A 24,206-nucleotide genomic window follows, 5' to 3' on the forward strand; every position below is an offset into this window, starting at 1 on the left:
TTTCACTCCAGTTGTGAGCAGTAACTGGAACTGCAGTTTTTAAAGATGCAGGCCTTGTTTAGATCAGTGCAAATCAGAACGACAGGATTTACATCCCCTTCCCCCCATCCTCGTAACCGAGATAAAAATTGTGGTTTTGAGTGATTTTTGGAGGAAAAAAATAATACACAGCAAGTCTTTTACAGCTGCTCAGTGTTTAAGGAAAGTTAATACTTCCAGATGCACTCGAGAAGAATCTCATTTACCTGATTTTGAACCTAATGTACCACTCAAGTTAATGAAGCTCTTAAGTCATTTAGTTGCTTTTGAAAATCTCACTTAATGATCAATTCCAGATTTTCCAAAGTATTTATTTTCATGTATTTCAAAACCTGTTGTTACGATGCTTTTATTATGACTCAGCATTCCTTTGGTCTACTTGACATAAATATACAATATTACAAATTATAGGGTAAATCTCCTTTACCTTACTAAAAAGAAAACTTAGGCTTGTGTTGTTTTCATAGCAGTAGAAAACAGGGTCAGTATGTGCTCAGGAATAAGGGCGGATAGAGCTGGAGCAGAGACGTGGAAGACATTCAGGGGCTTTGCTAAGTGGAAGCACTGTGCCAGGGCAGTGAGTGGGGAGGCAGCAGGGACCTGCTGCCTGCCGAATTGCATCCCTGATCTGACTCTTACTGACAGCCCGCAGCAACTGAGGTCTCCAAAGGGAAACGGCTGAAAGAAAAACAGGATAAGAATCAGGTGAAGGGGAAAAGGTTGGCAGAGAAAACAGGTAGCTGTGAAGTTAAATACAAATTAAGGCCTTTAGTGTAATCTCTTGAGATCTCATGATGACCAAGGCTGGAGGACTTGCCCTTGAGCAGGAGAAGGGTGTGGGGCAGGGTGAGACCAGGGGAGGGCTGACTGCAGAGCAGATGTATGGGAGAGAGGGTGGACAAAAGTTCTCTACTGTAAAAAATCACAATAGTTGGAACGAGCAGAAAAGGAGAAGATTAAAAGGTGGATGGTTCAGGGGAAACAGAAAACATTCACTTCTGTATGACACTGCAAAGACATGTTACCTAGAGGGTTTGGCAGCGGTAGGTAGTATCTTCTTTTGCCAGTATTTTAAGGAGTTCTCTGTGTAACAGCATTTGATATCTCCAGCTCAGGCACTCCTGGTTTTCCTGAACACAGTTCAATAGCAGCATGTTCACCTGCCCTTCAGCCTTGTGCTTTCCATAGCTGCTGGGGCTGCAGCACTTGTGCTCTCAGCATAGTGAGCATGGGAAGACAAACTCCAGTTGCAGCAGAAATTCATGGCATTCATTTTGGTGGTGCCAACAGGGTCACAGTGTAACAAACAGCTGCTCCTGGTGTGTTGAGTGAGTTGTGAAACGGCTCCTTCCGCCACTGGTCCCATGTGTCTGTGTGCTTTTCCACCACGGCTTGCCCACGGTGCATGTGTCCATCATGATGCTTTCCAGGATGGTGAGGTGATTAGGAGATAGGCTCCAAGTGAGCTGTCCCGTTTCCATACAGGGTGCATCGGCAGTGGTGGTGTTGAAGTAGCCCCAGCTGCTTATCCCACTTAATTTTAGGAGTTTCATTGCAGTGGTTTGTCCTCAGTCTTGTTTTCAGAGTTGCCAGCACAAAGCAAATGGAGTTGCCCAATTTGGACATAGAAAGATGCTCCTTTTATCACTTACGTCCCACCTTGTCAGTGGCAATAGGGCAAGTTTATGCTCTTCTCGCTGGATCTCATATTTGCTGACCTGTTTCCAGTTTTAACCCATTTGTGAAACCAGTGGTCCAAACTGTTGGTCTTTCCTCTTCATAACCCCCTTTTAGCAACTAAATGAGCACGTATTCAGGAGGCAGGGGCCGGAGGGCAGACCATAGCTCTGTGAAAGCATTGGCTTATTTGTGCACTTTATTCCAAGACCACGACTAATGTGAGTCTTGGTTTGTGGGTGAAAATATCCTCTTAGATCCAATAGGGTATTATGATTTAGGTGAGGAAATGAAACGTGAATTTAGCTGGAATACTGCATACCACATTGGAGTGAGCTATTTACTCCTCAGGGGACTGAAATATTTTATTATTGGGCAACCAAGTAGAAGTAACACTGCAGAAGTTTAGTTGGGTATGAAATATCTGCTCTTACACAGCATTTCTAAACTGTTAGTCAAATGAAAGACAACAGTGGGTTTTCCCCTACTGTTTCTAAAGTGGCCAGTCTCAATCTCTGATTCTCAGCAAACTGGGGATGGTTTTTTTTGTCTCCAGTGAGTAGTAGATGCAAATACATCTTGAAGGCAATTAGAGTATTTTTATTTTTGCTCACAATGAACTGCAAGCAGAAAATGGGCAGCCCAAGGTTGAAGGTTATTTACTAAGATTATATGCCACATGTGATTCAGCTCTGACCCACTTCTTTTTCTTTTATTAACAAAACTTCAAATTTCCAGGGGATCTGTACAGAATTCTCAGGGATCAGATGACAGGGCTGGAAAAACTTCTCCCTGGTTGGCTGTGTGAGCAGAATGCACTGTGTTAACTAGGTGCTGCTCAGGTAACCTGCATCCCTCTCTTGGAGCCTCCGCAACATCAGCTACCCTGACATACTGCACATCAGCACATCCTGGAGGAGTGCAGGGCAGGCCACTTCTCCTGCTGTTCTGCAACAGCACTGCTCTAAAAAGATAACAAATGACATAAAGCCACCAAACAGGTCTGCAGGGAACAAAAGGCCTGTTATTTCCCCAGTGGAAAGGAACATGTTAAACATTGCTTTCCTTCCCGTACCCCCCAGCTGCTGTTGGTGATTGCTGATCCAATCACCAAAGGAGTGCTGCTTTGTCCTCCTTCTCAGTGTCCTTGTCTCTGGAAAAAGTAGAGTGAATCTTCACTGCAAAAGAGATCTCAGTTTCAATTCACTATGCCTGCTGTAATAACAAAGGCAGTTTTAAGCTTAGAATAGCATATAAGATGATAATTATTGCTCTGAAGCTCTTCTGGAGAAGAGGAGGAAATTTCCCATTAACATTAAAAACAAATACAGGAGAAGGTGACGAATAAATGCTTCCACCATGTTACTTCTCCATGATCAAGACACTTGCCTAATCCCAACATCTAATTGTCACATACTTAAAAATGTATTCGATCTCATGTATATATAAAAGGTTGTGTGTAGCAGCATAAGTACTTGATTTAAATGCATAATTAACAGCTTCACTCAGCTTTATATTGAAATGCAAGATCAACAAGGCATGGATCCAAGAGACGTACTGAAGTTTTTGCACCAAAGCAGCTTATTAGTGAAACTATGCTGATAACTTTTTCACTTTTAGACACTTATCTGAAGGGGAAAAAGAAGTTTGAAGCTACCTGTAAGTTTGGGGGGGGGGATCTTTGATATATTTGAGAAGCTAGTGAGTTAACAAACTTCAAACAACCCCAAAACCCAGGCACATCCATTACTTTAACTTTTACTTACCAAGAAGGTATTTGGTATGTAAAAACATTTAAAAAGTTGCCATTGACAGTGGTCATAAAGCATAGAAAACTCTGTGCTTGCTGATCAGTATTTAGCATAAGTGTAACCCTGTACCTCAGGAGAAACCCGTCCTGCCTGTGACTCGTGTGCAGTCCCGGGAGAACTTCATGGGTTCAGTAAAGACAACGTACAAAGCTTCTGTAGGTTCAGCTGTAAATTATGCCTTTATATTATACCCAGTGCACACACAGAAACACACCGCTTTGAGTTCTGCACTTGGACCATATGAATTCCATAAAATACCTAGAGTAGTGGTTAATTTTAAGCCTGTAAAAAATACAGTTCAGTAGTGGAGCCAAACATAGTACTTGTTTGTTAGTTTTAGCTATCTTGATTTCTGCTTTTGACGGAATATTAATCCAATTCACTTTTTTGTAAAGTATATTCCAGGATTCAACTGGTTTATTTCAGTTTGGTAGCACTGAGTTGTTTCCTTTGTCCTAACTGCTTGTAATGACCGCTAAATGTCAGCTTCATTTATATCTTAGCTCAGAATATAAACAGAAAATGATACAAAAAGGAAGATGTTTTGTTACACACTCTCGGAATTACTTTTGCTGTGTACCTTATGCCAAACAGTTTTGATTCTGCATGTGACAGTCCAAAAGCCATACAGATACATATGTCTGATTCAATTATTTTCAGTATTTTGCATCTAGTGCAGAGAAAACACTGCTATTAAAAGAAATGCGTACAAAAAACAACTGGAACTTTGTTGAAACGTAATTCCATCAGGAAAGAAACCCCACGATATTTTTATATAACATTTTGGATATATTTTATGTCAAAACATGATCACCAGTCAAACCAGTGACAGCTAAACCCAATACATTGTTGTGACTTCTAAAATAAAAAATCAGAACAAAACTAAATTTATTATAGCTCTGCCTTCATTCAACACCATGTGTTGGTGATTTAAACACAAGAAAACTCTAGTATTCTTCAAAAGTGTCTACTAAATATAATAAAAAGAATAAGAGAACAATTAACATTTAGTCTGTTACATTAAAAAATCGGATGTACATATTCCTATTGCCTGTTAGCTTTACCTAAGCTTTTCTTAAGCACTACAAAAATAATGATAAAAAAAGAAAACCCATTGTTCAAAGTCAAAAACATTCAAATCAGTTGATACAACATTACAGTACAGTCAACTAACATCATTCAAGGTCTCCTTTTCTCAGCGTACGAGTCCTTAGACCAGCGTTACAAACCTAGTTCAATGCAGTTTCAAAACTGTATGTTAGCCTTGCAAGATACTGTACTCTACTGATGGCTTCGGAGGAATGGGGTTGTGCTACTTTTGGATCACAGGGTAACCCCAGCCTCTCATTAATTTTATTCAGCACTGTAGTTAGACCAGCATTAAGTTTAGCACAATAACTAACAAAAAAAAAGGGGGGGGAAGAAAGGAAACCAGGATTGGAAGCCAGGTGAAGCTGCCATTTGTGTCAAACAATTGCGATACGCTATACTAAAAAATCCTGAAATATCCACCTGTCCTCACTGCTCTGCCACGGACTAGCAAAGTCAAAAATACAAAAGTCTTCAACTTCTTGTTTTTGCAGAATAAAGCAAAAAAGTCTTTGTGCTCCTTACTACCAGAAGCAAAATATCCTCTGAGTTACCACATGTAATAGCTTCTGGATGTGTCGACTTGGGTTGGCTTGGTCTCTGCAGAACCATCCTTGTCTTTTTCACTGTCGCCTTCCCAGAGATTAATAAGTGGAGGGTAGAGCTCGTTCAGTGGGATTGAAGAGGTCTTTTGCATATATTTTTTCAAAGAGTGGTGGTAGTTTTTTCTCTTAAATCGTTTTGCAATATAAACAGAAATGGAGGCGAGGCTGATGACAGCAAACATGGACCCCATTACTGCTGCGAGGGCAGTGCTGGTTTCTTGGTCTGAAATATCTAGCGCAAAAGCTGCATTTTTTGTTGTGACATTAACACAGGACTTCTGTGTTTGCTGATGGATGTTTGACACAGTTAGACACACTTCGTAATCTGTAGATGGTTGTAAATGGGTGAGGTTATATTCATGTACATCAACCGGGACCCTAGCAGTGTATGTGATGTGAGGGTTGTCAATCTTCATAGTGGCCGATGACCATTTCAAATTGGAAGTCATGACGTTGGAATTAACTTTCCAAGAAACTAAGATGGAATGCGATTCCGCTTGCTTGACAAAGATTTTCAGAACCTGGGTACCATCCAGAAGCGTTCCGTTCACACGGATGGTAGCAACCCTCGTGTCAGCCCCTTCTACGTTTTGAGCAACGCAGGTGTATCTCCCAGAGTCCTCAACCTGCACGTTAGAGATTTCCAAGGTGCCTTCACTACTCAGCTTGTATTTGTCAGACAGACTTTCGACAGTTACTTTATTGCCGAGAGGAGTGACCCAGTAAATTTCTGGCTCAGGTTCTGCCATGGCCCGACAGTCTAAAAACACTGTCATGCCAATGTCCAAGTTTAAGTGGTTTGGAAAGGTCTCGTGAGAGATCATTGGAAGACATTGTTCGTTTGAATCCTGTATTATCACTTCCTTCACCTGCTGCCCTCTGTATTCTGGAGGCATAGCGCAAAACATGGATAGAGGTTCCATGAAACGGATACTGGTTTTGTTTGAGTTGATCCAGTGAATGACACAGTCACACCTGAGCGGGTTACTGTGGATACTGATCTCACGCAGGTTTGGAAGGGATTCCACTGTCTTTTGGTAGACTGCATTCAAGGCATTGTTGTTCAGCATCAAGCTCTCCAGGGCAGGAACGTTGCGAAATGCTGAACGGTGTATGTAAGACAGCTTTGGATTGTTGGTGGCTTCAAGCTTTGTAAGTTCAGGCAAGTTGTCCAGTGCGTACCTATCAACAGAAACGAGTTCTCCCATGTTATTGATTCCAAGCTCTTTCAATCTGAGCATGTTTTTAAAATCACCTTCTTGAATTTTATGAATCGGATTTTTGTTGAGATCCAGGAATTTTAAATTTGGGACTTTCTCAAGTGCAAGCTGAGGAACTTTTATCAATTTATTGTCATAGAAGGAAAGACTTTCAAGACTATCCAAGCCTACCAAGGCATTGCCAGGAATGTCTGTGAGATACATACCTGCCAAAACTAAACTCCTTAAATTTGAGAGTGGTTTGAAATTCATATCTAATATTCCAATCACTGGATTTTCTCCAATCATGAGAATCTCTAGGTTAGGAGTAGAGTCAAACCAGCGGCTGTCAATAACCTTTAATTTGTTGGAGTTGAGATGTAATCTCAAAAGGTTCTTCAGGCCAGAGAATGCATTTGCAGAAATGCTGCTGATCTGGTTGTGATTTATATATAGCTCCTGAAGATTGCAAAGGTCTTGCAAGCAGTAGTCAGTCATCTCCGTTATCTGGTTTTCCTCTAGGTGCAAAGTAGTAAGTTGACTGAGGTTCGAGAGCCCCACATCTTTGATGCTTGTGAAGTTATTTTGTGAAAAATCCAGTTCTGTTAAATTAAACAGCTGCTGGAGTTCATCTGTGGTCTTTGCAATGTTGTTGCTTTGTAACAGAAGGACTTGAGTGTCACTGGAAAGATTGCTGGGGATTTTTGTTAACCGAAGGTCATTGCAGTCAACTGTTGTGGCTTCCCTGTACGTTGACTGTGGTGTAAACCATGGCCTGATTTCACATACACAAAGCTGTGGACATTCGTTACTCTGCACGGAAGACTCAGTTAATGAATTCATGAGCAATTCTAGCACCAACTGGCAAACAGTTAAAACAACTCTAACCTTCGCCATGCTGGTCAGCTACTGAGTTCAGCTTGCCAGCCCCTTAGAACAGCAACAGATTGAGAGGGTAATTGGTTTTCAGGCAGCAAATGTAAAGCTTAAGGTGAAAGGCTTGGACATCCAGAAGGTGAAAAGATTCTTTTCTGAGTTTAGAGAAGACAGGAAATAGTCTTGAAGACTCTCAGCTGCTCCTCTGTGTTCCAGAATCTTCTGCAAACCAGTGCCTGAAGGTGTTCCTGAAAACAGATTAGGGTATATGTTATGGTCATGTCATATGCAATTTATATATTATTTAATGTCTTCCTCCTGTAAAGAAAAATGTATGAAAACAATCATTATTTTCACATTCATCACTCTTAGGAAAATCCTGATCCGATGTGGTTATGTAGGGTTTGGAACTCTCTTCTACTTGGGATTTACATGAGAAAACTCTCATCTCAAGTGAACGACTGTAACAATGTATGCAATGATCTGAAAAGAAAACTTTTGGATACCTTTCAATTTTACTCTGCAGTATTTGTTTGAATGGCATGAGAAATGCTAAAGATGGAGGATATGCTGGCGAGTGCAGCTAGGTCTCAAACGAGTGCTCAGAGCATCATCCCAATGGGAGGCAGGGTGCCAGAGCTGTCTCAAGGCTCAGATTTCATGTGAGGGGAATTAAGTGAGGCCCAGGAAGATATTGGCTTTTAAGTTTTAAGCTAAATACATACAAACTTTGCCAAAATTCATCCGAGTTAATCAAATCAGTTCCAGATAACAGCTTAGATTTAATCCAGCTAAGCACCAAACAATAACAGTAAATTTGATTAAATTAATGTACTGTCCTTATTTTAGCTGTTTGTCCTTCATTGTGCATCATGTGAATTGTTCACCACAATTCCAAATTACTCTGTAAACCCACAATCCATATCTTTTTAACGTGAAGTTATTCATGCAAGGGTAACCCAACAGTGTCCAGTATCCAAAAATCCGTTGTGTCGTGGTCTTTAAACACGTATTCAGTCTAAGCTCTTATCATAGAATGGTTTGTGTTGGACCTTAAAGCTCATCCAGTTCGAACCCCCTGCCACGGGCAGGGACACCTTCCACTAGAGCAGGTTGCTCCAAGCCCCTGTGTCCAACCTGGCCTTGAACACTGCCAGGGATGGGGCAGCCACAGCTTCTCTGGGCACCCTGTGCCAGCGCCTCAGCACCCTCACGGGGAAGAGCTTCTGCCTAATGCCTAATCTAAATCTCCCCTCTGACAGCTTAAAGCCATTCCCCTTGTCGTGTCACTACAGGCTCTTGTACAAAGTCCCTCTCCAGATTTCTTGTCGGCCCCCTTTAGAGGTACTGGAAGGATTTTCTTGGTCACATCTTTCTAGTTACCACTTTATTGAAAAAATAAGCTCCAGGAAAGAGTTTTTTATCTGCAAACTGATCTATTACTGCTGCTGTAAAACGCATGTTTTGAGAGTTTCTGTTTGTGTATGTGTGAAATGTGCAATTCGGGCCGATGCTGTTACGGAGAGTGGCTGCCTGTCCTTCCGTTTGGAGGTATGTTGTTTTGGTGGTGGCGATGCTGCATGAACTGATTTTCTCCAGCCAGTGCTCATGGTGGTGATTTCACGTGCCTGTATTTCTCTTGGCTCGTCATGCACATCAATCTTGGCAGATAAAGTACACCTTTGCAGTATCTGACAGTGAAGGTTAAACAGATTAGCGCACGTGTCCAACAAGCTTTGAATTAAACACAAAGCCTTCACTAGCAAGGCATGTGACGAATCTGAACAGGGATTTAAAGAGCAGACCTGTTGAAATTCGAGGTGACACTGCAAATCTCATACTCTAATGATTGTATCTTTTTCAATTAGAAAGTGGTGAGGCTTCAACCTAGTCAAAGCCTACAAAAGATATCACTGTATAAAATAATAAAGCTAAATACTGCTTTTAAAAGTTTCAAAATAGTCATCTGCATAGTGGTGATGACAGGAATGCCATTTTACAGTGCCTTTGCTTTAAAATCTGATCAGCATATTAAATAATGAAATTACAGTATTTTATTTCAGAGTGTGATATAATGCTGTAAGTAGAACACATCAAATAGTGTTTTTATTTTGGCATGCTGTTATCTGTTCTGTGGTTGTGCTTTGGAGGCAGGGAAACAGGAATGTTGGCCAGAAAGCCTTGACCCTGTTGAGTTAGATTTTCTCTCTGGTAGCTGAGACTTGAATGAGGGCCGAGAAGAGCATGCTGGAGGCAGAACAAACAGATGCAGAACAAACATTCCTTCTCAGATCACTTTCAGCTGATGGAAAAATTGTATTAGACGTAACTGCATTAAAAAAAATAAATCCCAACGGCACCGTAATAGTAAGGAGTATATTAACAGAGTGATGGGGAGGCTGGGATAAACTGACCTATGGTGACTTCAGTGGATGCTTCTCTCAGTGACAATACATTTGTAGTCAACCCAAACTAGACAGTTCTGGCAATATTGGAGATCTGAAGTTTAACTGATTTAATTCCAGGTATTTTGAGTTACAGCATTTGCCAGTTAACACGCAGGCAGGGGCCTCACTCGGTAATGGTTTCAGACCAGTTCTGGAGGTGCCATGAGCTGCCGTCATTGAGGGGCTCTTCCCTGCATGGGGAGATGTCTCTGGTCCTGCTGTGCAGCTCAGCTCAGAAAGGAGCAGCACCACTGGGGGCAGCAGATGCCACTACAAGAGGCAATACTGCTCCCAGCGCTCATGCCTTCATGTGCCTCCTGTAAGCTTTTTCTATGAAGGTGAAGAGAAGGAGTCCATGCCTTATAGCTCTGGGCCCTAATGGTGGTTTGGTGCTGATTCTGCTCTGATGTACCGTGAGGAATCATGTAATGCTTTAAAATCGAAACTGCGCAAAAAGATTTCATAGCTTCTTTAAAATATGTCTGAGCACATCTAGATTAAAAAAAAAAAAATCAAATTTGATCCTTCCTTTGTTGAATATTTATATCCTCTTACTTGGACATCACAGTCATTGTTCATCCTTGGTAAGAAGGCATTTCTGGTTTTATGGAATAGAGTTCTGGGGTTATGATCACTGTGAATATACAATTTTACAAGTTACTGGTGATACTTTCTCTTCTTTGGCTATTTTCTACTGCAGATGGATTAAATTTTCTTTAACTGGCAAATGTTCTTTAGAAATGACTTGCACATTACTATCTCCAGTCTCCCCCAGCCCAGGGCAGCTTGGATGAAGCTATAAATGAAAATCCAGTGTAATCAAAAAGTAAATGCCCTGCTCCATTTTAGTGCTGTGCTTATGTGAATGGCAGCCCAGAGGCCACCACCGGAGGGAAAACCTGAGTCATGGACTTTTGCTTTGGCTACTGCTTATGCTGTAAAACCCCATCCATCGCTCTGATAAGAGCTAGAGAGGCAGCCGCTGTCAGTGACAAAGTGCACGGCGGTTTTACAGAACTAAGTGGCTGCTTTCGCTCTGCCCTTTGTACCTATGTGTGATATGCTTGACCATCTCAGCACTCAGGTTTGCAAGAAGCAGCTGCCAGCTCTCTGCCTCTGCTGAGCGGTCACCAACAGCATCCCTTCACCCCCGCATGTCTCAGCTCTCCAGTTGGCAGGACTGGCCCCAGACACCTTAGTGTCCAAAGGAGTAAAATAACACCGTGGTTTTCACCATGTTTCTCAAATATTAGGTTCCTCAGGTTCTGAAGTCCTATCTAGAATTATAATCACATCCTTCCTCACAAGAACTAGACAAGATATATATGTAACAATCTTTATTTTTGTGGATAAGCTGGAGGACAACCAGATTTTGAAAACAAAATCTCTGACAGTATGCAGTTCCCAATGAATAATCAGCAAACCCATATGGATAAACAGGGGATGGCTCCTGGGAAAGTTCCCAGTCCCAACTGGAATCGGAGAGACTGAATTGAGAAGAATTTGAGTGTTACCGTGTGCCCTTTTCCTGCTCAACATCTCAGCATTTTACCCAGTGAGGTCCTTTTGTACTGTTTTTTTTATATCTAAAACTAATACACTATGTCCCTGGCAGCCAAGTGCAGACCAAGTGAAAGACAAGTCAGGGGGTCAGTTCAAAAGATTTTGGCTTTTGAAGGCCAGGGAGTTGTTTCTTATAGAAACCCAAGTTCCAGAACAGGGGCAGAGCAGTAGCTCCAGGCTTTTTGGATTAGGGAAGAATATGAGACCTCAAAACCTTCCTTAGAACAGAGTCATACCACAAAATACTTCTATTTTTTCCTTCTGACAATGGTATTTAATATGGGTCAGGATATTGCTGGTGGTCCTTTTGGTTCTGTGTTAGAAAATTGTTTTAAAGGAAACTTCCCCCAAACAGTAAGGGGTGGGGGGGAGGGAGAGATACTGAGCTTGTAAAGGACAGCTTTTAGCATTCTCTGCCTTCCCTCTGATTCATTAAATTCGTATTTGCTAGTATACCAAACCACACCACCACTCACAGCAGCTGTTAACTTGACATCACCAGAAATAATGGTTAATTTAGTGCAAGAGATATGGAGGGAATTAGTTACTAGGGCCTAAATAAATGCATTTTCCATAGGACCTCTCAGTACCCAGTGCATGAAGAAACCCCATTTCTGTCAGTGAGCAAACCCACAGCAGATGTCTGGGGTCTTGGCTTGTTTGTGTTTCTTGTAGGCAGAAAATGTGAGCACCCCTCCTGTGCTTCCCATCCTGGAAATGCAGGGGGAGGTTTGTGTAAGGTTTCCCTTTCCAGCTAGGTTGTGAAAACTGCATAATATTAGAATTTGTTTGGCCCAAGAAATCATGATGGGTTTTGGTTATGGAGCAGGAGATGCTTCATTTCAGCTTTCCTGTGGGGTGGAAAGAGGCGTGCACTGGCAGCTGTAGCCTGCTGAGGGCTGGCAAGACTTTGTCTAGTTGTTCAGGAGCTCAAGAGAAAAAGTACGCTTAAGCCCACAATGCACTAAGAGGAGAACATGAAGGGACAATAGTGAAATAAACTGTTCGCTAAAAGCATTCACAGTTAACTTGCCAACTAGAAAAAAAATATTCAACAGTTTTTTCTTGGTTATAGGAAAGACAAAGCGTTGTCACTTCCTTGACAGCTTCCTTGTCACTATTAACAATTGCTGAAAAAGAAACAATACACTTTGCACATGGATATTTGGATGTCTGTTTTGAAACAGCAGTGCTACCACAGAAAATCTTCTCCTTCTGCAGTTAAGTGGTTCATTCTTGCAAAATTTCTTTTATATTGCAAGTAGCATCAGCAGAGATTTTGGTTGGCAGCCGTATGTACTAAATGTGCCCAGGTAAAAGTTTGCGGGATCGGATACATGAAGAGAACTACCTCAGGCTAAACCAAGCAATTTATTTTGTGCTTGCTGTGAGCCAGAAGCACACACTGATCTGCAGAACTTACCCATCTCTCCACAGAAATATTTTCATATATTGAGCCTAAGTAATGTAGCTAGTCTGTTGGAAAATTGTGCTGTTGTGCTAATGTTCTGCTAATGATTCGTGCAGCTTTCTTGTTTTCCCATCATCATCGTTTGTGAAACTGCTGCCATATAAACATCCTCTGTCATCAGTCAGTTCAGGGAAACTTATCCCGATTCAGGTGGGTCATTAGGAAAACACACATTGTACAGCCCAGCCCCTGTGCCCAGGGATCTGGAGTTTACTGTGGTGACAGAATATTATTGCCCAGGCATAAGGAGGGGTGAAGCTTCAGCTAGAACACAGTGGTCAAGAAAACCAAATTCAGACGGGGATCAATACAAAGTGTTCCTCCATAGTCAGGGAAAGGAGGAGCTCGTTTAGATAGGGGATGCTGAAAGGATGCTGAAAGAGGTTGGCATAGTTGGTCTGGCAAAGATGTAGCTGGAAGAACTGCTTACTCTAGAAGTGACACTGGAGATGAATTGTCCTTTAATGAGCTCAGGTTGAGTTCATTAGTCAGTTAAGACAGTTTGACAAGTTTAAGGAAAGGTTGCTGTGTGTACGTTGGAGGTAAAAAGTGTCTTGCCTTGCTTCGAGCTTCAGTAAGGCCTTTGCAGTTCTATATCCACCCATCTTCTAGAGAGAAACTGAGCTATTGGTGCCAGACTACAGGTGAACAGTAACCTCCGATAGTGTCCTTTAGGGGAGAGAGGGACATTGAAATACCAGCACGTGAATACGTACATGCACCCACTAAATCACACAAGTAAGAACAACACAAAACCTGGTATAAAATACTGTGTTCCTAAGATGAAGGCTTACTCCAGTCAAGAGCATCAGTGACCTTGTACATCCTAGAGAAAGAGGCAGGACTTGGACTTTGAGTCTATTTAGAGAAATATTGAGGAATCATGCCTGATAGTAAGCCTTTTTGTATTGAGGTTTTTAAAGTCTCTGATGTCATCAGGATATAAGCTATTTACAAGCCTGAATTGTGTAAAATACAGAAAAGTCAAGCTGAAAATGAAGTTAGTCAGTTGAAAGAGCATACCAAAATCTGAAATTGGGAGCTTGTTATTAAAAGCAAAGACAAAAACAAGGGCCTATAGGACATGTAATAATGCTATAAAGCTTCAAAACACATCCTCGGGGATTTATAATATTTAAGCTTTGGAGGTTTTTTTCCCTGCAAATAACACCTACTTTTTGTTCTTGTCTGTAAACACATTCCATCAAAATAAAGTCAGTGTTTAATTTTCGGGAAAGCTCTGGTGGGAATGCGATTTGCTGTATTTCAGGCCAACCTTAGCATGCTTTATCTGTGTTCTTTTGAAAAATACTACTCTTATCTCCACAGAAGAAATTCAAAGAGCATCCTATTCATAATGCCTGTGCTGCAGGAACAGCATATTACATCTTAAAAATCTGTAATTTATTGGGATTTTTTCTTAAGACTTGCATCTGATACAATGGTTTTCAATAAAATATTAAAGTATGTTTGCAGGAGAGAGAAGAATTATTTTCATTCAGACACTGATCTCTAGTACAAGAGGCTAGATACCATGCAGAGTACAGCTACTGTGTATTGATGGCCCATCAAATCAACCATGGAATTGCAATCCAGCTTCTGTCATCTGTTTGAAAATCTCTTACAAATTACCATTAACAAGTCATATTAGAAACATCAGGAATAATAAGTGCTTTCTAAACAGCGGGTTGTCAAATTATACAGTCTGTTTTTTCTTTAGGAAAGAAAAAAACTCATAAAACCATTTACAAGCCTTGAAAACCTGAAAGGCAAAGTATGTTTGCACAGTAGTAATAGTCTTACGCTATAAACCCAACTTATTATCTGCTTTCTTACTATGTTTATTTTCATAGAACAGATAAATCTTGGGACAACATGGGCTGTTCTTTCATTGCCTGTGACTTTAGTTCTCATGTCCTGCTACACATGGTCTGTCCCTCTTCAGTATGGAAGCAGTGCTAAAGCTTTTATTTCATTTGATGGAGAAAAATCACATCTGTGATCATTATTCTCATTCCATGTAATTACCAGATAGAATTATTTGACTAGATCAGCTTTCCTGACAGCCAACCAAGTAACTTCCATTGTCAGGTTAAAAGCCAGTTTCATGAGACCTTTCTTGCAGCTCTTCCCTTCTGCACCCAACTGCAGTTGGATGGGGGACAGACCGTTGGGGACATGCTTTCATTTCCACCTGTACATGCTGTTATGCATTCACAGCCTTCAGTATATTTTAAATGTGAGGGAGAATTTAAACCTAATTGGTTTTAGCTTGTACAATGTCCAAAATCTACAGAGCATAACTAATTTTGGAAGACCTGTTCCAACTATTTTTTGCATTTAGTCTGTCTGCTGGCTGAAGAATGAAGGAGGACCAAGACTAGAGAAATACTGCTTCATCTTCTAGTCATATTTAAAGAACAGAAATGGAATTCAGTCTTGGCATACTTGGGAACTTAGAATCACATGGAGGGATCCGAACCTCTTGTTACCCATGGGGGCACCCACCTCATGAGGATTTCATACTAGAACAACTCAGATAGTAAGAATCAAATTATCTATCAAAATCAGTACAGCTTAAATAACAATTAATGAGGGGAAAAAAAAAGAAATAGCTCTAGAAGAGGAGCAAGGGCATTAATTGAGTTGGATTTTTGAGTAGAGTTTTCTTTTTGGTTTTCAACTACTGAGAGCCAAGACAGCTTGGCCAGTGGATGTGAAGTGTTAATAATAATGAAATAAGGAGCAGATGAAACATATTTTTAACCACAAGAAATATGGATGCCAGAATTCCACAGGATTTTTATGAAGCAACAGAAAATCCTCTTCCTCTCTTTTTGCTGACTGCCTTTCTGGCAGTGTGATTATTTTGCTTCCTACACAGTTCTAGATCAAACTCCAGTTTTATGAGTCATTCAGGATCCCCCACAGTTGGGATAGACCCCGGTGTGTAAGAAGTTGTTACTACTAGAAAGGATGCCAAAACATTCTGTGCTAGAAATGGTAGCCAATAAATAAAAAATTAAATGAGTCAGGATCTCAGTATGTATTTATAAAAGCAACATAATAGCACTGGCTATGGGAATTACATAGGATTTGTTATTGGAAAATGTATGTACGTCTGTGTGGGTATGGATATGTAATAAGGCAGCCATCTATAGCTTCAGTTGTTTATCTTCAAGCAAGAAAAGAACATTCTTTTTCTGGTCCTTGTTACACTCTACTTTAATAATTCCATTTCCTGCGGCTGTACTATGTTTTTAGTTTTCCGTTATTAGTGAATAAGTATTAAACTGTATTTTACTGCTGGCCTACATCTACACCTGTGCAGTTTATGCATGTAGCGTGCTTATACAGATCTTCAGCCCTTAGAATAAGAGAGTCTTACTGTTTTTTTTCTAGGAGTTACATGCTTGCAAGATTAAATTCTCTATTTCTGAGCTATATTCATATGTAACTGTTAATAAAACCATATATTGAATTGACTGATACAGACACACCTTACTGTTCACTCAAGGCTGTGAACATAGCAACAATAAAATAAATGGATTTATCATGGGAAGTGCCGGGATCTAATAGAAAGGCTGTTGGCATCAAGACAAAGATTTGGAACTCAACCAAGTTGAGACAGGATAGAAGTAATTCCATTAAGTGGCCACAGAGTTGGGTTTGGTACTGCTCTGAACGAAGGCTTTACTCTGATCTAAGAAAAAAGTTAACTTTCTCTCCATTAGATATTACATGACCTCACTGCTCCTTCTCACAAGTTTTTCTGCACTTCTCAGTGGGCTCCTATGGGAAGTTTTGTAATTTTTCTGAAGACCTCCTCCTTCCACTCACACCTGATAACCCATTACACTGGGCTGGGAAATTACATACTTTATGGAGTATATGTTTTCCATCCTTATTTCTTTCTAAAATGGTTTTAGTACTGTGTGGAACATGGAGCAGGCGATCTGCCATGTCACCAGGTAAGGAAGGCTCGCTCAGCTGAGAATGGTGAAAACATTGATAGCCTGTATTTAACTATTTCTCTTTATCTCAAATATCACCTAAATTTTGAAACTAACTATGTTTCATGCAGAAAGCAACTCACACTCTTGCTTTGACAAGTTCATGAAATGAAGAGAAAAAGAGAGAAAGAGAAAATCCATCATGTTTAATGTATTTGTATGTTTGAGAATAGACCTATAAATTGTTCTCTAGCTTAGTCCTCAGCCTTGTCATGGCAAAGTCAGCAGTTTTCCCACAGACAGGTTTATTTCATAAGTGCTTTCAAAACACAGAAGTACTAAAATTGCTGCCTATTGCAGAACACATAGGAGACGTTATTTCTCTCGCAATTGATGCTTCCTAGATAAAGTCTTTACCTAATGACGATGATTCATTCAGGCACAGCAACGTTTAATTTGTATATACTAGACTTGTTTCACTTGAAAGGGGCAGAAAGATAAAGGAAAACCTATTTGTCACTGGATTTATAAAGAACACTTACCTCATTTTACTCGGTGCCTTATACTAGAATGAAACCATTTTAAAGACCTGTTTTCAAGCAGCTATTTAAAAACTTCTCTTTTTGCACCTGGTTCACTTAACTGGTGGTTCATCTATGGATAAAACAAGTTACTTTTGCCCATTATGAGCGGTTGATCTCTGTAATTATCAATATTTACTCTATTTCTGTTAGAATGATGGATCATCTGTAATTTGAAAATTTAGCAAAGCCAATCAGTAGCTCATCTGCCTCCTGGTAATTACATGCAGCACATTAGCAAGGTATGCATTTACCAGGTATTTTTGGACTTGCTTAATCAAATAAATTATATGATGCATGAAATAACAGAAAATAGGGGATTCATTACATCGATGATAAACACTTTCAAATTACAAAAAGACAATCCAAACTTTGAATCATAGTCTATAAAAAACAACCCCATAAAACAACAAGCCACCAAACAAAAAACCAAGCACCAAAACACAACAGAAAATGCTGTTTTACCAGATTTTGAACAAGCTCAATAATTCTCTCAAAAAAACTTTTATGTGTTTCTCAGAAGTTACTTGATTCTTCAGCATGTTGCTGACCAGCCCCTGAAAACTACAGAAAATCTGAGCTTAGTCCAAGTGGACCAAGTCTTATGGACCACAAGGAGACATGGGGGGTTCGACTGCGCGGGGAGCTGAGTGGAAGCTGAGGTGCCCTCTGCAGAGCAGAGCTTGTCCTGCTGCTGCAGCAGGGGGTTAGTGATGGGTTTAGGGTGAAACCAGTCTCTGCGTAAAGACAAACTCCAAAGATCACATTTTGCTTGATGACTGAAGTTACATCAACTGTACAAAAGTTGTTGTAAATCAAATAACATTACGCATTGAGGAGTGTGTGATACATCAGACTACAGTATAGAGGAGGAACCCACAGAACATTTCCCATTAACTGAAACAGCCCCTAACAGCTCCAAGCAATTAATGTTATCTTTAAAAACCTGACTCTGATAAAATAAGGACTAGTGACTTTCACTGGTGCAACACTGCAGTGAAAGGGACAAATGCAGCAGCTACAGCGATGGAGATCGGGGTTAACCGTGCTGTCAGCAGTGGAGCTTCTCCAGTATTCACTGAACACAGAGGAATCTGGTTTTGGTCTCAGCCTCCCTAACCTTTTAACATCTTTGGTATTGACTATGTGCATATGAAACCAGAACTTGGTATTTCTGGTATTCAACACGTGCACAAGGGGTGTCAAATGGACACACCAGACACATCCTTACAGTGTCTTGTCTGTCTCAGTGCCAGCTGTGCCATTTTTCAGTCCCACACTTGACCTCCAGCCCTCCTGCTTGTCTACAAAAGCAACTCTTTTGGGATGAGGCAAGTGACTCCCAGCTGATGATGCTGGTCCCAAAATTAAGACTTCCCTGCGGGTGGTCCCTGGGAAATGGGGCTATGCTGTCCCACCAGGACACAGACAGGGCAGTGGTAGATCCCGCTCTAGGGCTGCTCCTGGACCATCATTCATAAAGAGCAACACACACCCTGACACCAGCCTAGGGTTTTGCTGCTTTCTGGCATGAGAAGAGCCCCTTCTGCACATTGCCCATCCCTGCCTCCTCCCCTGCCTTGCGGGACATGGCTGGATGCAGGTGAGGGGCTGCACCGCACCTCGCTGTTGGTGAGAACAGCTGCACTGGCACCCTGGCATTCAGTAATACTGGAGTAACCAGCAAGAGGCAAACCCTGCCAGATACCTTGAGGGGGGCTTGGCTTCTAAAAGCGGTTGGGACTCCTGCTCTAATCAAAGCTGACAGATGGACAAATTGCTGGAATCATCAGTTTGTTAAATACCTGGAAACGAGATGCTGACAATCTCTAGAATTTCTAAACAAAACCCATGAGCAATCCTTGCCTCCAGTGTTAAATGGACCCCTTCAGTTTGTGAAGTGGCCAGGGAAAATACTGCCCTGTGTTACCACAGAGGACTAAAGGGCAGCACCTTAGCGGAGAGAATTACGCAGCAAGACTGCGGTACCCAATAAAATAAGGGAAAGAGCTGTTTCTCTGCGGCACTTTTATAACTCCCGTGCATTCTCAGTACAGCATCCTGGTAAATATTTCAGGACTGTTACTTACAATTGCTTTGCCCTGTTGTTCTTTAAGTTAAAAAGAAAAAAGCACTAGGTATCTGCTGCATCTCAGACTTGATCTTTAGAAACTGTGCTCCATGTGAAAACCAGGCCCTGTTCTTTTGATAATTCAGCCAGCTGGAAGCCAAGAAAATACTGGCTTGTATCACCAAATGAAAATCTTATGAATTAGAAGGTGAAGTTATAGAAACATTCTGCAGTAGAATTTAAGAGCAGAGTCTAATTCTGTTCCCACTGATGCCAAAGACTTCCGCTGCCTTCAACAGGAGGAGAATTAGGCCAATCCAAAATAGGCCAATCCAGTATTTTCTTTCAGTGCCATATGTAGAAAAATGAAAGACAGCATCTAAATAGCAAAATGAATTTGAATAAAGTTGCAGGGCTTTAAGCATCAAGGAGTAAGAGAATGTGGTTTACCAGCACTTTTATCTAGGTGCCTCTTAAACCTGTATGGAGGCATGTTCTGTTTCTGACCTTATGAAGTCCATTAGCACAGGAGTTAATTACTCAGCTACAGGAAAAGAATGAGACTGGGACAGCCACTGACTAACTCAAGCACATCCTCAGTAGACTGTTTCTTATCAAAGGACTACTTTGATTTCTCTTTGCAAATTTAAGCACTTCAAGTCTTAGAGAAACACCATTATTTGCTGTGTTTATGACCTACCAACAAAACCAGTTTCTAAGCCAGCTCCATGATTTTCTTTACTCTTGCCCATCTTTCCTCCCGTAGCGGGTACGTGTTAATTGTAGAGATAAAACAGAGTATGGGAATATTTTTCAGTGCTCTTTCTTGGATTTGTGCAGGTGCTCCTGATGGAGCAGGCATGGTGGGGCTGGCTCTGCTCCCGGGAAACCCAACAGGCATTGCCAACCTGCATAACGCAACCAGGACAGAAACTGGTTAGACTCAAAAGTTCTCTTTTCTGGAGACCTCACTGTGCTACAAGTTATTTCTAAGATGTGGTTCGTATTTGCCAGCATTTAAGGCCTGACCCTGCTAATAACTTAAATGCTCTTGACTGGAGCTTGGAATTTATGGTTCCTGGGAGCATCATGCGTCTCCCACAATGGCATTTCCAGCTGGGAGAAGATGCAAAAATCAGCTGTCGTGAGGCTGAAATGCGGGTTCCCTGTTAATTAGCATTATATAAACAGATAGGAGGAGAACTGGATTTATGTGCTTCCAAAAACTTTACATAGATTTTCTTCAGTCCTGAGTCTACAAAATGTCTGCCAGGAAAAAATCTGGAGCTTGGCAGGATGAAGCCTCACACGTGTATTGTTCGTGTAACTATGGTAACCTACAAATGCCACCAGTGTTTCCATTTCATACACAAATGAGGGGACAGCTGTGGAGCCCACATGTCTGCCAATGGAATAATCTATGGGAGCTAGGATGGCTTGGTCAGAAAATTACAACTCATTTATATTAATCAGGGCTTCAAAGAACAGCCACCTCCATAGTTACAAAGTGCGCAGGAAAAGAAAGTGATTTTTGTTTCTGAAGATGTTTGGCTCTTCAGCAAGTGTTCGCAGCACCTTGGTACTTTGCTGGTTAAAAAAAATACAAGAGATGCTGCTAACAGCCAGAGCACTTCTAGAAACATCACCGAACTTTTCTATGGCTTTGTCTTTTGCTGATGCCCAATCCTAGTCTGAGCCTGACACAAAGCCCGACCTGGGACCAGGCATGCTCCAAGGCATTCGCCTGGGGAAGCAGCAGTTCCAAGAGAGGCAGAAATAACGTGTAGGGATCTCACCCATCTACCAAAAAACCTTATTTACTCACTGATACCATTAACAGAAACTTCAGAACAATTCATACAAGAAATTAAATTATAAAGAAATTGTTTAAATAAACTTCTTATTGTTGGGAATGATATGAACTCCAACAAAAAAATCCATATATTCAGTAACACAAATTATGTTTTCAGTAGATGTTACACTATGCAAGCTGCAGTACCAGTAGTGCTTGACTGGCTTACAACTCATCCAAGATGCTTTAAGTGTCCCTACAAACAAATGAGGAGGAGCTGGTGGCAGCAGGCTGCTGATGGATAGATGCAGCAGGAATACAGCACGCTGAGCTGCAAAAGTTTTCCCCGGCTTCTGCAGTGCCACAACACTGTACAGAAGTGAAACAAAAGGCTGCAGCATCACCTCCGCGTGGGCTGCCGCCGCACCGCGTCCCAGCGGCAGCTCGGATTTCCTCAAGTACCAAGCGGTACTTCATGATAAGGTGATGAAAGCTTTAACCGATGCTAATTTTTAAGCGATCACATTTTCTCCACGAGTTGGAATCAAAAGACAGGCTTTAAAGCAGGGCTCTTGTAGCATCCAAGCTGGATCTGTGCCTACGCCATCGTCTGAGCCCTGGTACATCAGACTGAGCAGAAGTTTCTTTTTGCAGTGTGATGCGCTCAGCATTATTCATGGCAATAAAGAAAGGGGTTTCATAGTTAACATTAAGAAGTTTTTATCTTTTTATACAACTTGATACAAAGACCTATTCCCTTTAATAATCAGTAGTAGTATTCTTGTCTGTTCTAGGTAAATGGAAATTACTGGGTAGTTGTCACAGTAACCAGTCTGTTTAATCCTACTAGGATATATGATTTTATCAGGACTACATACAGTTTTATTCAGAGAACTTTTTACCTGTCGAGACACAAGTTAAACCATGGCTCTTGCGCAGGTTTTGGGCTGCTGCAGTGCTGAGGGAGCAGGAGGACACCCGGGGGCTGCCTGCTCAGGGCCCCCAGTGGGAAGAGGCTGCTGCCTCTGGGGAGCTCTGGGGAGCTTCCTGCACCGGTTGTGCAGGAAGTCCAACTGTCTGTCTTGAAGTCCAACTTGCAAGACTTAGAGACATACTTTGGTGTGGCCTTTGGCCAGTGGTTGGGACTGATGCAGCATGTGACTTCAGTCCTTCGAAGCCTCTGTGATACTGCCTCACCTACATCTTAACTATTCTCCATAGGGGTTCAGAGTCTTGTTCAGAAATGCCAAGTTTGATTTATGGGGATCCTTTAAGTCTCTAAGGAAAAGGCTTAAAGGTTCACGAACTAGCTTTTATTGAGGAGATTCATTACTGGGAACTATCACGCAGCTCCAGGACAGAAACACAGGCATCCTGTGTGTGAGCTCCCGCCTCTGGACAACGTTATTTTCTACTTTGGGTGTGATTCTGTTACTTTTCCTTCCGTCGCCCGGTGGGAGAACCGCACCGAACCAGCACTAAATGACTTGGGGAGGAGGTGACATGGCAGGCCGACATCTGCCGCGCTCTCCCGGTGGGACGGAGCGGGCACGCTGCGTTCTCCCCTCTCTCAGAGGCTTGACGAGCCCCCGCTGCTCATTCCTCCCACCCCACAGCGGAGCCTCCCGCAAGGGGCTGCTCCGGGTGCCCCTTGTCCGCTCCGCGCCCGCTCAGGAAGGGCGCTTGGACCGCGGCCGCTCCGCGCTTCTGTCGGCGAGCGGCTCCCCGGAGCCCGCTCCCGGCCCCGCCGTGCCGCGCCGGGGGACGCAGGTGCGGAGCGGCCGCTCCGCGGACAACGACCCCGGCCCTCGGGGGACGGTGGCGGGGCCGCGGCGCTCACACTGCGCCTTTGTGCCGGTTTCTTAAGAGCCATTGTTCCTCTGAAGACTCCTTGTCTTCCAGACCCCGGCGGGTGAATGGAGGCGGCGAGACATCTGCCGCCGCCCGCCCCCATCTGCCCGCGGGGCCGAGCCCGGGAGCCGCCGGCCCCGCCGCGCAGCCGGCCCGGCCCCCCGCAGGTACGGGGCCACCACCGGGACACCGGGCAGCAGAGCTGACCGGGAGCCGGCGGCCGACGCTGCAGCCCGGCCGTTCCGCGGTCCCGCCGTCCCCCGGGGTGCGGGCGCAGCGGCCCCAGCCCCGGCGCGGTACGAAATCGCCGCCCGCAACGGGAAACCTCGGTGCCCACTGGAACTTCCCCGGCAGGGGCCGGGGACCACCGGCTGCCCGGGGGGCGCGGCCGGTGCCGCAAACTTTGCTCCCTCACGGCTCCGTGCGGGCCGGGCCCCCGGGGATCGCCACCGCCGCGCCGCACCACACCGCCCCGGAGCGGAGCCCCCCAGGGCCCGGCTCCCTCCCCCGAGCGCTGCGGAGGCACTTACCGGCGGCCGCGGATCGCTGCCCGCGCACCCGCGTCTCTCCCCCGGGGCTGCCCGCGGGGGGCGGCACATCCGCCGCTGCCGCGGTCCCGCCGCGCCGGAGCTGCGGAGCGAGGCGGCTTGAGAACGGGGCGGAGGGAGGCGGGATCCCTCCTTCCTCCCTCCCCTCCCTTGTGTCCCGGCTCCCCTGGCAGGCGGAGCAGAGCAGGCAGACGCGGTGCCGGTGCCTGCTCTGTGCCGCCGCCGGCGCGCACCTGGGTAGGCGCCGCGGGTCAGCTGACGGGCTGCGCTCCCATTGGCCGGGTGGCACCATCTGCGCGGGGCGGGGCGGGGCGCGGGGCCACGCCCCCGCGGAGGGCGGCGCAGGTGCCGCGGTGCTGAGCGGCCGTCGGTAGGGTTCAGAGTTAACAGCGCTGGAAGAGCATCGGCGGGTGAGAACCAGCCCCTTCCAGCGGCTGTTCAGGGTCATGCACACGGGGGGTGCCGTGAGCGGTGCACACACTGCAGGCCGTTTGGGCTGACCTGACGAGGAGAGATGTCACCATCATGATCCATAACTCTGCGTCCTGAGGCAGAGCGTGGATCCATCAGGCAATGCTGCCGGCTCACTTCCCACCGGCCCTTTGAATCCTGTTTCTGATTTTGTACAGGCTT

The 24,206-nt window shown here is 43.5% G+C and overlaps 1 protein-coding gene across 2 annotated transcripts; it reads right to left on the reverse strand.

Annotated features, from left to right (window-relative positions):
- Positions 1-329: 329 nt before the first annotated feature.
- Positions 330-23,869, reverse strand: LRRN1 (leucine rich repeat neuronal 1). 2 transcript variants are annotated; one of them, XR_003993777.1, is made up of 3 exons: positions 23,556-23,869; positions 1,065-7,544; positions 330-717 (listed from the first exon to the last, which is right to left on the reverse strand). XR_003993777.1 is itself a non-coding variant. In XM_030501665.1 (2 exons), the coding sequence occupies exon 2, from the start codon at positions 7,315-7,317 to the stop codon at positions 5,167-5,169; it is 2,151 nt and encodes a 716-aa protein (XP_030357525.1). In that variant the 5' UTR covers positions 7,318-7,544; positions 23,556-23,869; the 3' UTR covers positions 330-5,166. The 2 variants fall into 2 exon arrangements, 1 of the variants encoding a protein (XP_030357525.1); XM_030501665.1 differs by having other exon boundaries at positions 330-7,544.
- Between the last annotated feature and the right edge of the window lie 337 nt (positions 23,870-24,206).

The sequence above is a fragment of the Strigops habroptila genome, chromosome 11 (assembly GCF_004027225.2).
Source record: "Strigops habroptila isolate Jane chromosome 11, bStrHab1.2.pri, whole genome shotgun sequence".
Taxonomy (NCBI): Eukaryota; Metazoa; Chordata; class Aves; order Psittaciformes; family Psittacidae; genus Strigops; species Strigops habroptila.

Coding starts and splice junctions, on each gene's coding strand:
- LRRN1 (XM_030501665.1), bottom strand. CDS start 7,317: ATGGCGAAGGTTAGAGTTGTTTTAACTGTTTGCCAGTTGGTGCTAGAA.